The 17,773-nt window shown below is 39.0% G+C and overlaps 1 protein-coding gene across 4 annotated transcripts in view; it reads right to left on the reverse strand.

Moving 5' to 3' along the window:
* The window catches only part of Mpi (mannose phosphate isomerase), a 110,705-nt gene that overhangs the window by 80,736 nt on the left and 12,196 nt on the right, over positions 1–17,773 (reverse strand). For 3 of the 4 annotated variants that reach the window (XM_067138405.2, XM_067138404.2, XM_068225663.1), the window contains one exon: positions 15,629–15,950. In XM_067138405.2, coding sequence (XP_066994506.1) covers positions 15,629–15,950 — 322 coding nt within the window. The remainder of the gene's footprint in view (positions 1–15,628; positions 15,951–17,773) is intronic. The other variant, XM_068225664.1, reaches the window with a different exon arrangement.

Consider the following 17,773-nt stretch of genomic DNA (forward strand, 5'->3'; position numbering starts at 1 on the left):
CCTCATCGTGCGGGGAAAGTCGGAGTTCCCCAATATCACCAACCTATTGAGACCCAAAACTGTCACACACTTCGGAACCATCAATATTCAAACCCTCTGTAAGACCAGAAAACTCAAGCAATTGACCGACATCCTGCATAAGCGCAAAATTGCAATAACAGCAGTCCAAGAAACCCGATTTACTGATGATGTGGCTTTTGAGTCAGAAGGTTATAGAGTAATCAAGGGGAAACCAGCGTCTAAGAACACACATGGCTCCAGCGTTTTTCGTACAGCTTTTTTAGTACGACGTGATATAATGGATTCTGTCATCAGATTTACATCAGCTAGCGAACGCATCTCTGTGTTATCTCTAAGATGTGGCAACAAGGGATACTCTATTGTAAATGCACATGCTCCAGTTAATGATGACAATAAGAAGAACCCTGAAAAGGTCCAAAGTTTCTGGCAGATGCTAGAAGATGAGATCGGTAAGATCCCTGGTCGCCATGTCAAAATCCTTGTAGGTGACTTCAACGCTCAACTGGGAAAAGAACGACAGTACTAAGATATACTGGGGCCTTACACAGCACATAGACAAACAAACACCAACGGCAAGCGCTTAATTGAACTGTGTAGATTATATCAGTTGAAGATCATGTCCACAGTTTTCCCCAGAAAGCCAAAATACCAGACCACCTGGCAATCACCGAACGCAGCTATAGGATCATTTCAAATCAATCATGTTGCAATCAGTGTAAAATGCAGGAAAGAGATCATGAATGTCAGAGTTCGTAAAGGTTGGAATGTTGATTCTGACCATTTCTTCACCCAAATAAAGACCAGATTACTGCCCAAACGAAATATACCTTCTACCATAGTTCCACTAAGGATTGATCCCCAATTCCTGTCGGAGAATAAAGAACGTTTTGCAACTGACATCTTACAGAAAGATATGAAAGACTGGAACCAACTGAAGTCCACCATATGCGAAGCGACCAATAACCTCGGACAACCTCGAAGGAAGGAAGAGACAACATAGATGGTGGAATACTGAATGCGATCTTGCAGTTGATGAGCGCGCCGCAGCGTGGACGAAGTGGTACTCGACTAAACGAAAGGAAGACTGGGAAAATTTCAGAATGATGCGGAAACTGTCGAGTAAGACCATCAGACGTGTGAAAAGATCTTACGATCGGTCAAGACTGGAGAAGTTAGATGAAGAATTCAAAATGTACAACACCAGAAACTTTATCGGGCCTTCAAAGAGGAACTCTAGGGTTATAAACCACAATGTCTTCACTTTAAGAATACAGACGGAGAGTTGGTCACCTGTAACCGCCGGAACGTGGAACTTTTGGCAAACTACTTTGAGCAGCTGCTCAATTGCGAAGAGCCCACGGAAAGATTACCTGTTGAAGATCCTCCAGAGATACACCTCCCATTTAACCCACCAACAATGCAGCAAGTTGCTAATGCCATCGGACATCTTAAGAACTGCAAGGCACCCGGAGAAGATGGCATCATTGCGGAAGCTCTAAAAGCAGGTGGAAATACGATCATAGAGGCCATACACCAGATCTTGATCGACTGCTGGGAGACTGGCAGGATCCCTGATGACTGGAAATCAGCTATCATACACCCTTTACATAAAAAAGGTGACCGCAGTGATGTCAACAACTACCGAGGGATATCTCTGCTGTCGGTAGCATACAAAGTGCTGTCAAGGATTTTACTGGACAATGTAGAAAGCCAATGTGATCGAACGATTGGTGAATATCAAGGAGGATTTCGGCGGGGACGGTCCTGTACCGAGCAGATCTTCAACCTAAAAACCATTCTCCAACTAAAACAAGTAAGGAGTATGAACATCGCTGTGGTTTTTGTCGACTTTAAAAAAGCTTATGATTCCATCGACCGCCAGACACTCTTCTCCGTACTGCAAGAACGAGGTGTTGATTACAACACATGCACCCTCATCCAACAGACTCTTACGGATACAACATCTAAGGTGAAGTTCAGGGGAGAACTATCTCGGAGTTTCAAGATAAAAACTGGAGTACGACAGGGTGATGGCCTCTCACCCATTCTGTTTAATCTAGTGCTTGATAAAGTCATCAAGAACTGGGAATGTACACTGAGGAATCTAGAAATCAAACCAGTTGCCATTGGAGCCAGGACCCGAAAGATTGAGATCAGGTGCCTAGCATTCGCAGATGACATTGCAATCCTAACCAACAACTCTAAGGATGCTGTCATTGCTATTGAAGCCCTGCACGGGATAGCGGTGAAGGCAGGATTACACATATCGTACGACAAAACTAAGTACTTTGAGACTCGGCATCCCGGAAACCCCCCTTTGACGACCATACATGGAACAATTGGGAAAATCAATCGCTTCCGCTATCTTGGTGAATGGGTCCACCCCAATGGTAAAGACGGTACATCCATCCTAGAAAGGTGTAACAAACTCAATGCAGCATACTAACTATCGCACAACCATTATAATAAGAGGTGCATTTCGAAAAATGCTAAGATCTGTTGTTACAAAACTGTTGTCAGACCACAGTTTTGTACGCCTCAGAGACCCTCCTAATGAACAAAAAAGGCACCATGGATGATCTAGAGAAAGCCGAAAGACGTATCCACAGGAAAATTCATGGACCGAGATTGCTCCCAGATGGAACCTACAGACTTAAATCGAACTCTGAGCTGTATCGACAGTTAGAATCAGCCAATACCAGCATGCGACGTAGGAGGCTTAAGTTCTACGGACACCTACAACGAATGGACAGCAACAGGCTTACCAAGAAGATCTTTTCTTTGGTTAAAAGTTACAAGACTGGAAGCTTGTGGCTTAATGAAGTACAGAGGGACTTGGATTCGGCTGGGATTTCAGACATTGATATAGAAGATCGTTCCAAATTTTGTGCTACGGTACAGTCTTGGACTATGCTTAAAGTAAATACAAAATTTTAATATTCCACCTACTCAATACTAAAAAATCATGTGATGTTTTTACAAAAACATTACAATGACATTAAAAGGTACTAGTTTCGGTCCACTGTGGACCATCATCAGCCTAGCCAAATTACAACAGTAAAAGACATAGTGATAAAAATAGTATGGAGAAATGAGAGGATCTAAAAGGATGGGATGGTGGTGGAATGACAGATAAAAGTGAAAAAACCGTATTTGCGAATAATGATAAAAGTAACAGAAGTGTTCACAATGACAAGTAAAATCTTGTGAAGTAACAGTAAAAACTCTTGATGAGATAGTCAGGTTGGCAGTTGCTCCTCTGTTGCACGATTGACATATATAACTACGTATATGCTTCTAGAAAGTTGTAGATGTAAGTTCCACTTTTGCGTAGAGGGAAGAATTGTCCAATGAGACTAGCACCAGATTAAAATTGACAAAGTTGAACCTGTTCTATGGTGGAATTAAAGGCTTTCTGTGTTGAACAGAAGTCTCAGATCAATCGGGACCCCAATGAACCTGGGGAAAGAAGATAGTATTAACGCGGGTAATCGAGGCACCGGAAAATATAAACGATGACTCACCTTGCGCTGCGTGGAACAAACTTGCTGGATTGAATGCAACTTACGGAGTGAGCATGGCGCGGAGTAGATCAGCAGGAAAGGGGTAGGTGAATACGGAGGGGAGGAATGACGTAAGTGGTGGAGGGTGGGAAGGATGGGAAGGTTCAAGGCGGGGTGGACGGGAGAGGAAGTGAAGGTGTTTGTACTGTCGGGGGACCCTTAATTGACTTAAAGAAAGAATTTTGAACGACCGATTTGTTTTTTCTGTAATAAGTAATGAAAAGGTCAAATAAAATATTGGGTTTCTCAGTTATTTCGTTAAGGTTATAGTTGGCATTAAAGTATTGATCTAAATGAATGTAAAAGTTCTCTATTATATTGAGTAGAGGTCCTTTCTTAGCTATTTTGAGAATGTCCATGTCTGTTTCAATATTCGTGAATTTGTGATTATAGTCGACCATATGTTGGCCGATAGCTGAAAATTTGTTGTATCTGACTGCATTGAAATGTTCTAAATATCTAATGTTGAAGCTCCGGCCGGTTTGCCCCACATAAGAAATATTAGAGCATGTATTACATTTAATCCTGTAGACGCCTGATTTTGTGTACCTATTTATTTTATTAACAAGTGATGTGTTATGTAAGATTTGTGTGTTGTTGTTGTTGGTTTTAAAGGCTATTTTCATACTATCTTCTTTCCCCAGGTTCATTGGGGTCCCGATTGATCTGAGACTTCTGTTCAACACAGAAAGCCTTTAATTCCACCATAGAACAGGTTCAACTTTGTCAATTTTAATCTGGTGCTAGTCTCATTGGACAATTCTTCCCTCTACGCAAAAGTGGAACTTACATCTACAACTTTCTAGAAGCATATACGTAGTTATATATGTCAATCGTGCAACAGAGGAGCAACTGCCAACCTGACTATCTCATCAAGAGTTTTTACTGTTACTTCACAAGATTTTACTTGTCATTGTGAACACTTCTGTTACTTTTATCATTATTCGCAAATACGGTTTTTTCACTTTTATCTGTCATTCCACCACCATCCCATCCTTTTAGATCCTCTCATTTCTCCATACTATTTTTATCACTATGTCTTTTACTGTTGTAATTTGGCTAGGCTGATGATGGTCCACAGTGGACCGAAACTAGTACCTTTTAATGTCATTGTAATGTTTTTGTAAAAACATCACATGATTTTTTAGTATTGAGTAGGTGGAATATTAAAATTTTGTATTTACTTTAAGCATAGTCTCAACTCAATACGGAACCTAACAATGAAGTTTATTACAGTCTTGGACCCCACCACCTAGAGTTCCTAGAAGTCGGAAGCCCCTTTCACAGGAGAGAAAGGAGAAATTATCAGCAGGGCTCAAGAGATATTGGGAACGAAGAAGAGCATCGAGGAAGAACTAGTCATCAGCGCTCCTTAGTGGGCTTAAATCAATAAGAATAAATTATATATTGCATTGAATAGGCGGACCGCTCAATTATAATATTTAAGTTTATCTTGAATATTCATTGATTGATTATAGTCAATACGGGATTAGTATTACTTGAAATGAAGCTGTTAAAGCTGATCACTTGTAAGGCAGGGATTACCTATGGATGTATTCAACCCCTCCCATCCACAGGAGGTCCAACACATTTTACCAAACCGCAATCCATGTCCGCGCCTAGGTCGCCTCTTTTTGTCGCCTCATATGACAGGCAGGGGATACCACGGGTGTATTCTACATGTGCGTCCCCCACCCGCAGGGGGTTGTGTGTTTGGTCCGCAAGAGGTATTTTATTTCCCTCAAGTCCGTCGGCAAGCCGGTTAGGACCCCCCTATCCGCCACCTGGGACGCACCACGTGGGAGTATCACCTCTCCCCCTGCTACGCCAGCATAGTAGGTTCGTGGACTTTGGGCCGATTGCAGAAACGATAGCTAGTTCTAAGCCTTAGACAACGTCTACCTAAACAACATCTAAATCGAGCATGATCTTCCATTGCATAAACAATGTTCAGCTGGTTTTTAACTAGACATCATTTAAAGTTTCAATATTGGTTTGAAAATGGTTTAAAATTCTTCCAAGATGGCGTCGGCAGTGCAAGCTTCTAATGAGTGTTCCCAGATTTTGTTCGAAAACAGTCAAGGTATTGTCAATAGTGAAAGTAATCACTCTGTCTCTCTAGAAAAAGACATTTGTACCGGTAATATCTATGAACGCGAGTGTAGGTCTATGTCTAGGCCTAAAATAACTCCATCTGTCCATGAAAATGCTGAATCACTATACAAAATAATAGCAGTGCTACAGAAGGATTTGGTAGAAGCAAACCTTGTAATTAAAAAATTGTGGTCTGAAAAGGCAAATCTGATTGAAGAGGTGGAAGAACTAAAAAACTGCTATGGTGTTGATGTCAAGTAGTTACTTCATACTACATTTAAGTGCGTATTTGATTCTTCTTTACCCACAGTGATCCCTAACTTATGTCTTAATTATCTCAAGAAGGGTTTCACTACTTCTGAAAAGGGGGCACCTGGTTGAATAAAACCTGTCAATTCACTGTTGGCTCGTAGTTCTGCTAGATTTTCTGAAAGGCCTCGACTGTGACTATTACCAAACACTTTCACGACTTCTTCATAGACATGCATTACTGATACTTAAAATTATACAGTGCCACATATACTACAACTAAAAATATGTATTTGACTTTAGACTTCTACATAACTTTGAAATCTCAATGCACAGTGCTCCCTTATGTGTTATAGTGTTCCATAAACTGCATCTGACAGCATCATCTGAACTTCATTTTTACCTATGCATCTTATTTGTGTTTTTTTTTTTTTTTTTTTTTTTTTGGCTATATTTTAACGCACAGTGCTCCTTAAAGATTTTAGTGCTTCACTAGCAGAAACCAAACAGAATTATATAAACTTCGCATTTTATTTTTCTATGCATTGTTTTACACTTACTTGTAATTGACTGATGATGACCATGAATACTGGTCAAAACTGGTTCCAATTTTATTTAAATAAGAATGTAAACTTGCATTTCTTATTTTAATAGTATTGAAAGGTGGAACCATTATATACCTTCTTTTAACTTAATATTGGTGTTGGTGTTGGCGCGTCGTCGAGTGAGGTTACAGATGTTGATTCCCAAAGGGAATTTAAAATATTTGTCCCGAATGAGTAAATTTATAATACCAATGTAATGGTCCGTTATTGGACATTATAAATTTTCCAGCTAACTCATTCTTGGTTGCCTGCGCTTCGCCCTCGTGTGCCAAGTTAGGCTCATCAGTTGGGACTCAGCACACCACCCAAGACGCAAGGCTAGTGCATACCGTGGAGGCCACTGCATAGGCTACTTGAAGCCACCAGCAGTGCCAATGCACTATGAGAGCTATGTCTCATTTCCAAAATTTGATGCCTGCCTGGCCATCAGATAATACAGATGTTGATTCCCAAAGGGAATTTAAAATATTTGTCCCGAATGAGTAAATTTATAATACCAATGTAATGGTCCGTTATTGGACATTATAAATTTTCCAGCTAACTCATTCTTGGTTGCCTGCGCTTCGCCCTCGTGTGCCAAGTTAGGCTCATCAGTTGGGACTCGGCACACCACCCAAGACGCAAGGCTAGTGCATACCGTGGAGGCCACTGCATAGGCTACTTGAAGCCACCAGCAGTGCCAATGCACTATGAGAGCTATGTCTCATTTCCAAAATTTGATGCCTGCCTGGCCATCAGATAATACAGATGTTGATTCCCAAACGGAATTTAAAATATTTGTCCTGATGAGCCTAACTTGGCACACGAGGGCGAAGCGCAGGCAACCAAGAATGAGTTAGCTGGAAAATTTATAATGTCCAATAATGGACCATTACATTGGTATTATAAATTTACTCATTCAGGACAAATATTTTAAATTCCCTTTGGGAATCAACATCTGTATTATCTGATGGCCAGGCAGGCATCAAATTTTGGAAATGAGACATAGCTCTCATAGTGCATTGGCACTGCTGGTGGCTTCAAGTAGCCTATGCAGTGGCCTCCACGGTATGCACTAGCCTTGCGTCTTGGGTGGTGTGCTGAGTCCCAACTGATGAACCTAACTTGGCACACGAGGGCGAAGCGCAGGCAACCAAGAATGAGTTAGCTGGAAAATTTATAATGTCCAATAACGGACCATTACATTGGTAGAGTGAGGTTACGTCGCGGCAAAGGAAAGTGTCACTAACTAGGCCTAATTCCTCTGGAAATCATCCTGCAGTAACAAACAGATTCCGCGGTTTACGCGAAGTTCGGGAAGAGCAAGGAAGCAATGAAAAAAACACCGAATTCCCGCCGATAATGTGATCAAGAAAGTAAGGAAGGAGAAGAAAGTGAAAGTGTTTGGTAATAGTCACAGTCGAGGCCTTTCAGAAAATCTAGCAGAACTACGAGCCAACAGTGAATTGACAGGTTTTATTCAACCAGGTGCCCCCTTTTCAGAAGTAGTGAAACCCTTCTTGAGAAATGCTGATAAACTCTCGTCAAACGACGTCAGAGTTATTGTCAGCGGAACCTACAACGTAGAGAGAAATGAAGGCCATCAGGCCGCAAGTATTCTGAGAAGGACTCTAGGTAAGCTAACCCATACAAACATGATAGTGACAAATGTGTCCCACACAGGTGATTTAACTGACTGATCAATGGTGAATAAAGCTGTCAAGGACACAAATGAGAAATTCAGGCAAATATGTAGTCATTTCAAAAATGTTACACTACTGACATCAGTAAATTAAACCGAACTTCTCATACGACGCATGGCATGCACTTGAATAGACTGGGGAAGCATATGTAAGCAGGTTAATAAGTAACATCATTACAAGTAAAGATCAGGAAAAGACTGTCCTAGAACTACCTACTACGGGAAACATGTGTTAGATTCTGGACCCAATAACATTTCAATCCAGAATGTGGGTCCAGAATTAAATAATGACTTGGAGGGTGGGAATAGGCAGTTCAAAATATTTTATCAGAACATTCAATGTCTTAAAAATAAAATTTTAGAATTACAAGTAATTTTAAATTCAATACAGGATGTTATGCATTTGTTTGGATGAACATTGGTGTAATAATGATAAACTTGAACTCGAAGGTATCTGGCAAGTAATTACAGTCGGGTTAATAAAGAGCATGGGGGAGTTTGTATTTTTGCTAAGTAAGGAATTGAATGTAAAGAATGGAAGGATCTTGAAGTGCATAATTCTGAATTAGAATTTTAACTAACTTCAGTCGATTTTTTTTTTTTTTTTTGCTAGTTGCTTTACGTCGCACCGACACAGATAGGTCTTATGGCGACGATGGGACAGGGAAGGGCTAGGAGTGGGAAGGAAGCGGCCGTGGCCTTAATTAAGGTACAGCCCCAGCATTTGCCTGGTGTGAAAATGGGAAACCACGGAAAACCATTTTCAGGGCTGCCGACAGTGGGGTTCGAACCTACTATCTCCCGAATACTGGATACTGGCCGCACTTAAGCGACTGCAGCTATCGAGCTCGGTCAGTGGAATTTAAGCTTCCGTATGGTAAAAGGGTAATTTGTTAACCGTGTACAGTTCACCGGATGCCGATGTTGAGATTTTCTTAAGAAAGTTAGATCAAGTCCTTCGTAACATTTTTGGTAGGAATAACAGCACAGAAGTAATACTTTATGGTGATTTTAACACAGATTTTGCTGAATAAAACCTTCTCTCAACATCACAACTACTGCATGTTCTTCAAAGCTGCAAACTAAAACACTTAATTTTTACACCCACCCGGGTAACTGCCACCTCAGATATAACGATAGACAACATCTGTATTCATTTCCATTGTTCTAAAATGCAAGTGTCCAATATAAATTTTGGATTATCAGATCATGCTCAAATTTTGCAACTAGAAATTGAGAATGTTAACAAGCATTCAACCATATTGAAGCAAGCACAATTAACATGTTTTTTCTCTGCAGCTGCATGTGGCAGTTTCATTGAGAGTCTTAAACTTCAGACCTGGGCTCCAATAACATTGGGTCATAGCATTGACCAAAAGTATAAAACATTTTAAATTATTTTTAATGCAATTTGAATTACATTTTCTAAAAAACTTGCAGTAATTAATGAAACTTCAAAAAAGCCATGGATCACGAAGGGTATACGGATTTCAAGTCAAAAATGGCAAAAGAGTTGTGACCTGGATTTTTGTAAGTATGTTAAAACTCTAAATCAGTCTATTGAAGAGTTCTTTTTTTTTTTGCTAGGGGCTTTACGTCGCACCGACACAGATAGGTCTTATGGCGACGATGGGATAGGAAAGGCCTAGGAGTTGGAAGGAAGCGGCCGTGGCCTTAATTAAGGTACAGCCCCAGCATTTGCCTGGTGTGAAAATGGGAAACCACGGAAAACCATCTTCAGGGCTGCCGATAGTGGGATTCGAACCTACTATCTCCCGGATGCAAGCTCACAGCCGCGCCCCTCTACACGCACGGCCAACTCGCCCGGTTTGAAGAGTTCTTAGGGTGGCTAAGATATTGCACAATAACAAGAGTCGTGCAATAAATCACGAACCTATGGAATGTAATCAAGGGAGAAACCAACAGACACGCAGTTGGAAATAAAGTTGCTGCCATAAAAAATTATAAGGGACTACAAATGAATGACCTTCATCATTTGGCTAATTATACAAATGATTTCTTTCTATCCCTACCATACAAATTTGAAAATGCAAATAAATCATATGTATTACCAGAACTCCCAACCTTTGTGAAAAACTGTATGGGCCGATTGCAGAAATGGTATTTAGCAATGTCTACGGTCAAGCAATGCCTAAATATGGCTGCCGCATTGCAGATACATCATTTATCACTTAGACACTGTCTAAAACCGATGTTCAAGCGGTTATGTTTAAACACTGTCGAGAGCACTGTTTAACCTCAAATGAGAGGAGTGAATTACAATCAGAGGTTATGTACTATGAAACATGTAATTTGTATTATGTTGAGACGATTCCGGGAAGAAAGGTTAGTCCGACGGCCTATCTGTGGGTTGCCCACTGCTAAATCGCAGCAATTCGTTTGACATGTATGGGGTGATAGATCTTAAAATAAGGTTTCGCTTTTCGAGAGACTTGTTTCTTGAGACTGACAAAGGGACAGTCCGGTAACTCAACTTGAATACAAATCTTGACAACAGATATATTTTATTATATACAGGGGGAAATTTCCATGGAATTATAGGTCACTTCGATTACATATCAGAATTATGTGTCCCAATCGTCAGAGGGCTGTCACATACATCAACCAGGAGGGATTCTCTTATATTTACTGCCAAGTGGAACACACATTATAGTGAAAACTAAAAAGTAGGTTGTATGGGTGTTTTATATATACAATCGTATAAGTTTTCGGCAACTACCAGATAGGAAAAGGCAAGTGGTGGTGATGGTGGTGAAGAAGAGCCATTGCCATAATAACAGCCCTATTATTTGCCTGGTGTAAAAATAGGGAAACTACGGAAAACAATCTTCAGGGCTGCTGGTGATGCGTTTCAAACCTACGATCTCCATAATGCAAGCTACATCTATATTTGAATGTGCTATGAACGGCTTACTAAATTTTTAATCAAATATGCCTTGTTAAATAATGCACGACACGGGTTCAGAGCTAGCAGAAGTACATATTTTGTCTGCTTTATCACATGTTACACAGTTGGTCGTTTTAGGTTTAATGTTAATTTGTTTTTCTTGAACTATGATTCTAACCTAGACAGAACTGTATTTGCTGCAATTTCTGTAGACATAGGGTCAGGATTATTAATAATTTACCAAGCTTGATAGCTGCAGTCGCTTAACACGTTCCCTGCGGCAGTGAACGTGATATAGGCCCACCCCAGTGCTGTCCTAACCCTCTTTCTTTTACGTGCCACCGGCGTGTCGGAATGTGAAAGCTCCATACCTAAAAAAGGACGTGAAATTGCTTGTAAATATTATATACGGAAGATAGTAAATATGTCAATAACTCTTCCAATAACTCCAGTAACCTCTATTGGCTTTCCTAAGAGCAATGTAGAAAGCAGATATCAGAAGGGTGGTACTCCTTAAACAACAATCTACGATCTGCGGGCAGCAACACTCTAGGCTTCATTCACCGTAACCGCGCTAAGCGATTCCCGCGTAAAAATATAGGTCAGACAACAATCGGGACTCAGGGTGACCCGAAGTGATATGAATGGAAGGAAAAAAAACCAATACATGGAATTCAAGGCATCTAACTACCATGATAAAATTGAAAAAAAAAAACATAACCTTATATTAAATGCAAATGCAATTAAAAATACGTTGACCACAAAATTTTTAGGTGTCCATATAGATGAAAAATTAAGATGGGATTGTCATATTTAAAAACAGGGAAGTCTCCAAGTTCTGATTGTTTTGCCTTAAGGATTTTGTCTAACAGTTGTAGTGAAGAATATGTTAGAATACCATATTTTGGATATTTCCATTCAGTCATCTCTTATGCTATTGGTTTCTGGGGCTGCTACAAGTCAAATCTTACTTGATGTTATTTTTCGAATACAGAAACGAGCTATAAGAATTATATCGAGATGTAACATGTTAGATCATTGCAGACCATTATTTAAGAGACTAGGGATACTCTTAGTACCAAGTATACACATCATGCAATGCATTCTACACATGAAGAAAATAAATATTGATCACTTCAGAAAGAATTTTGACATGACCATTACCAGAAACGAACAAGAAATAATATTTTTATTGAGCAAAAGAGTAAAACCATTGCCTTGAGACATGTAGACTCTGTTGGAATTAGATTATATAATAAGCTTCCAATAAGATTAAAGATATTAGTCCCGTCAGTTCATTTACCACAGTGTTAAAAAAAACTCTTGCTGAGTACCTGCTTCTACAGTACAGAAGAATACATGATGAAGTGCTGGTAATGATGCTATTACTTATTAACTTGTAAACGTTCTTAATATCTAGTACATAGCCTTAAAAATATGTTAATGTCACGCTGATTATGTATGTATTCATAACTCAGAACTTGTAACAAAGCCTCCTACTGGAGGTAAATATAGGCGTAGCAATCCTTGTGAATATTTTTTCTATCTGAAACTAAAAACTTCCTTTCTGGCTGTGTATCTTTATATTCCTCTTCTATGTTGTTACATTAATAATAAATTGTTGAAGACTTATTGGAAACGAATTTATCTATAAATATTCTATCCTCTGAGACCCTCAAGGGCTTTGGCCTTTACGAATCACATACTGCCTTCACATTATTCATTTTCGGCTTCTACTGCGAGCTCATGGTGCTTAGGAAATTAGTGAAATTGCTCTCTAAGATTGTCTGCTGACAATTTCACTAGTTGATAATAAATCTTTTTAGGTATGCCATATTTGTTTTTCTCTAGTGAATAATTTTCTAATTCTAACTACTAATAATCATAATTTAATCCAGCGTAAGTATATAACTACAGTAACTATAAAATACATTGTATTCTGTATAAATGTATGTTGCTGATGAAAACATCCAAACTGCAAAATTTGGTACACGAGGGCTATTCACAGATAAACGTGATATGTTCATCTAACCGTGCATGTTTGTGCATGCGTGCCTAAGGCAAAATAAAATTTAATTTTTATGCCAATAGAACATATTTATGTACTCTAGCAGCTGTATGCGACAAAACAATCAGTGCTATGAAAGTTTATGAACTGACCTATTTTCCCACTCTTCAGAATAAAACTCAAAAACAGTACATACATGCCTTCATATCGTACATCCGCAGCAAATATTGTAGGATTCAGAATCTGTGGCAAACGCCAGCCTGTTAAGCAGGACGTATGTCTGAGGGAACATTTGTACAGTGGACTGGTTTATTCAAGCAGCTGGATGTTTCAACTATAATTTCAAGTTAACTGGGGAGTATAATAAACAATAAACAAAGAACATATTTTGGCAACTTAATCATATTCTGGTGTTATTCCTGCACAGTTGCAGGGTCCACTTTGGAAACTTAATTATATATTTTCCACTTTTTAAGCATATAAGTACACATTTGTGAAAATTTAAGTACATAATTATCTGAGCCCTAGTTATAATACTTTAGAAGAAATTAGCAAAGGTAAGCTCTATTTGTAAATACAGTGAAACCTCATTAAGACATTTTCTCACTTAGCACGTCATAAACCAATTAGGCTGTATTAAATCTATAGAAAATTAACTTGCTTATTGTGTTACAAATTTTCACTATTACCGGTTAGTACGATCACATTTTTCCTAGCCCTAAAAATGTTCTTTGTCATCGCTTATGAGAGGAACACGATTTCAAACACAGATAAGAGCCCTCACCACAGAAGGCAGGTCAGGGAAAGGCCTTGGATTCCTGAAGTTTACAGAGTAAATTACACCTTCATGAAGCAAGCTGTTTAAACTCAGGATAGTTTAATTTTTCTTGCCGGTTTTCAGTGATATTGCTGAAAGACACACTAAGCCTGTTTGTGCTTATATTTTGCATTCCATTCAAAAGTAACAAATTAACTCTGTGTTGAGTGATCGAGTGAAGGGTAGTGAATATCTGTTGCAGACTCAGAAAAAGACATGAATAGAATGCTGAAAGTCCTCTCAGGCACTCTTAAAATATGGAAATTAAAAGTAAACAGAAAACGAAAGTAATGGTAGTACGGAAAAATATGGAAGAAATTAAAACCAATATAAACACTGATGACGTCAGAATTGATCAGGTGAAACAATTCTGTTATCTTGGTAGTATGATAACAGAGGATAACAGATGCTTCCTGGAAGTAAAGAGAAGAATAGCATTGGCAAAACAGGCATTTATGAGCAAGAAAAACATTTTAACCAGCACACACATGAAAATAGATGTCAGAAAATCCTTTGCAAAATCATTTGTATGGAGTACACTTCAGTATGGAAGTGAGAGTTGGACTTGAACCTGCTGAAATGTGGATATGGCGGAAAATGACCAGAAAGAGCTGGATGGAAAGAAACACCGACTTGGAAGTCATAAGGGAAGTTAAAGAAGAGAGACGATTTTTAAACGAAATGGAAAACAGGAAATTAAAATTTTTGGACATGTCATCAGACACAATACCTTCATCACTAACATACTGGAAGGGAAAGTGCTGGGAAAGAAAGGCAGAGGAAGACCTAGGATGAAGTATTTGGACGACATCAAGGAAAGGTTAGGTTGTGTCAATTACATGAAAGTGAAACGAACAGCCAATGAAAGAAAAGAGTGGTTGCATCGACAACGCATTAGCCTTTAGAATATTTATTGATTGATTGATAGCCTACCAGCAGATTAGGAACAATCGTGTGAAGTTGATGATTGACTAGCATAGTGCATATTTGTCTTGTAGTAGCCCAGTTATGCTTACTGAGAAAGTTGTGAAATCACTTGCTAATGAACACAGAATTACGATCCAGGAATTGGACAGGCATCCGCATCTTTCAGCGTGGCACGTATATTGAAACTCGCACCTTTGAGTTTTGACTCGAATCGATCGACATGTTATCACATTCAAATGGCAGTGTACGTCATTCTCTCGCATATGGCCAAGTTACCTCCAAATAATAAAATTCATGGTCGAAGAGAAGAAAAGATTCAATTACCCACTGGTCCAAAATATAAGACTTCAGCTAACATTTGTTTTTGATACTTTTATGGGCCCCAGTGCAAATGTTTTCATATTTGTTGTCTGGTGTTTTACACATCTTTTAATACACTTATTTAATAAGTCCCAATGGAAAAGGTTTTCATATTTGTTCTCTCGTATTTTTCATGCCTTTCAATACTCTCATCTGTAGAAATGGTACATAGCCTATATCTTTAACTGTATCCATACATATACAACGTAAAATGAATGCATGTCAAAAAAACCTATCAAATGTTTCCATATCCCTGTTGAATAGTTTTTATTTGTGTATTCAATAGTACGTTTTCTCCCTTAACATGTTCTCTTTCCTTGTCTTCTGCAGAAATTTCTTAATGAGGTTTCACAATATTTATTTTTGTACTTATTCAGTTACATGTAAATGATTACGTTTACCCAGTGTTTCAACCCTCCTTAGAAGATTCTGCAGCTGAGTTTGTAAGGTTTCTTTTGGACAAGTCATCAGATGGTGGAAAACTTTCCTCAGAGCAGCCTGGATGCCTGCTTCATCACTGTTGAGGAGTTCAGAGATTGCCTCCTTCCCAATTATATCCCGCAATTCAGGAATTCCTTGCAAGTTGTGTTTGATTTCAGAGAGAGGACGAAAACCACATAGAGCTTCAAATGGCGTGAGGGCTATAGCAAGCTCAGGCTTGTGATTTGGGTCCTTATAAACTTCTGGACTCCGTTTATGCAGCTGTTCTGCATGGCACTAAAAAAACACAAGATACACTTATGAAACATTATAAAGTCACACAGTAAGTATTTTCTACTTTTTGCAAACATTTCTCATAACAAACAAATGAAAGATTTAAACCTGCATAGACCTGAATACAATAGACTATATGAAAATCCACAGCCTATTTCCAGTCATTTGATTGGGTCAGGAATGGAATGAATGAAGCCCCATCTAGTGACGAGGATGGGAATTGTGCCGGCTGTCGAAGCCTGTCGCACTCCTCTGGGGCAATGATTAACGAATGACAGATGAAATGAAATGATATTGGAGAGTGTTGCTGGAATGAAATATGATAGGGAAAACCGGAGTACCCGGAGAAAAACCTGTCCCGCCTCCGCACAAATCTCACATGGAGTGACAACAGGCTATAATCAAATTTAAACAAGGTTTTCAAAGACTATAACTAAAATAAAAATACATAATGGACAAGGAGAAAGAAGAGAAGACATTTTCTCTTTGCAATGTTTCTTGTAAGACATAGGTCCATCTTTTCATATTTTATCTTCCATTGGACCACTTGCCCAGTATTGTGGAGACTCTCAAGCACTTTCAGATGACTACTTTTACGAAGATCCCGCCATATGCCTCCCAGTGACCACTGTAGCACTCTTATCTCCACTATGTGTAGTAGTCCAGCGTTTGACATCTTTTCCAACTCTTACGAGGAACACAACCCACTTCAAAGCTGGGACAACACTATGTTGAAATTGTGAAAGAAACACAAGTCTACCACGCATGCCCAATATTAGATGCTAATGGAAAACCTTGTCCACAGAACAATAGAAAATGTATCTCTGGGTAGGGCAAAAAAACATCTGCCTCCAAAAATGAATTTCTCCTTGCACTATCCTTCAAAAGTTTTGTCTCTTATTTCAAAATGTTTAAGAAACAATTTCTAGTAAAAATAATATTACTGTACTAACTGTACCGGGCGGTACACCTCCACGCCGCTAATTCAAAAGGTGCGCCAGTTGAAACTCCTCTGCTGGAGGAAATCTGAACTTGATTGACGGTATTAATTTTCTACTTTCTCAGAAGATGTCACTACCTGTAAATTTTGGAGTTTTAGAACTGTGTCATTTTTGATGTGTTTTTGTTTTGCTTGAAGTAAGAAGTGTGAACTTTCTCTTCTAGAGGACACTACTGAAGAACTACAATAGTGCACCCTAGTGCGAAGAAAAAGAACTGTTCTTTGGAGAAAATTTTATTTCAAAAGTTTGTTCTTTGTTAAATTTCTTTCAGTCATTGGTTAAGTTGGCAATATTACCCCTTTCTTTCCCCTTGTTTTAAATCTAGCCAATCCCGAATTTCTTAACTTAATTTTCCACCAATAATGTGTTTCTTCTTCATCTTGTGTAAGGGTTTCTCTTTTTTCTCCAATAAAGTGATTGTGGGCGGGTGTTCTCATTCCCCTAACGCCTAGAACCTTCCGCGAGAGTATATAAACTGCTGATTTTAGGGTCTCTGGGCCACTTCTGTTCCATCTTTCAGTGTGTAAAGTACATAGCAGGGGGCGGGTAGCGCCTCTTTCTCCGGCAGCGGTCAACATCCAGGTAATGGCCGATTAATTACTTCTTTTCTTGCTTGCTCAGCAGTTTAACTCTCGGGGCGGGTCCGAAGTTTCCATTATGTAACCTTCCTTAAAAATGTAAAGAAACTGGTATCTATTCTATCTTTAAACTACGTATTGGGATAGAGAGTGCTTAACCCTCTCGAGCTCCCACTCATATTGTTTTGAGGTGAACTTATCTTTCTCAACCTATTCTTCGTTAATATAATGTAAATTGTTCTTTTCT

Source organism: Anabrus simplex, chromosome 1, assembly GCF_040414725.1.
Source record: "Anabrus simplex isolate iqAnaSimp1 chromosome 1, ASM4041472v1, whole genome shotgun sequence".
Taxonomy (NCBI): Eukaryota; Metazoa; Arthropoda; class Insecta; order Orthoptera; family Tettigoniidae; genus Anabrus; species Anabrus simplex.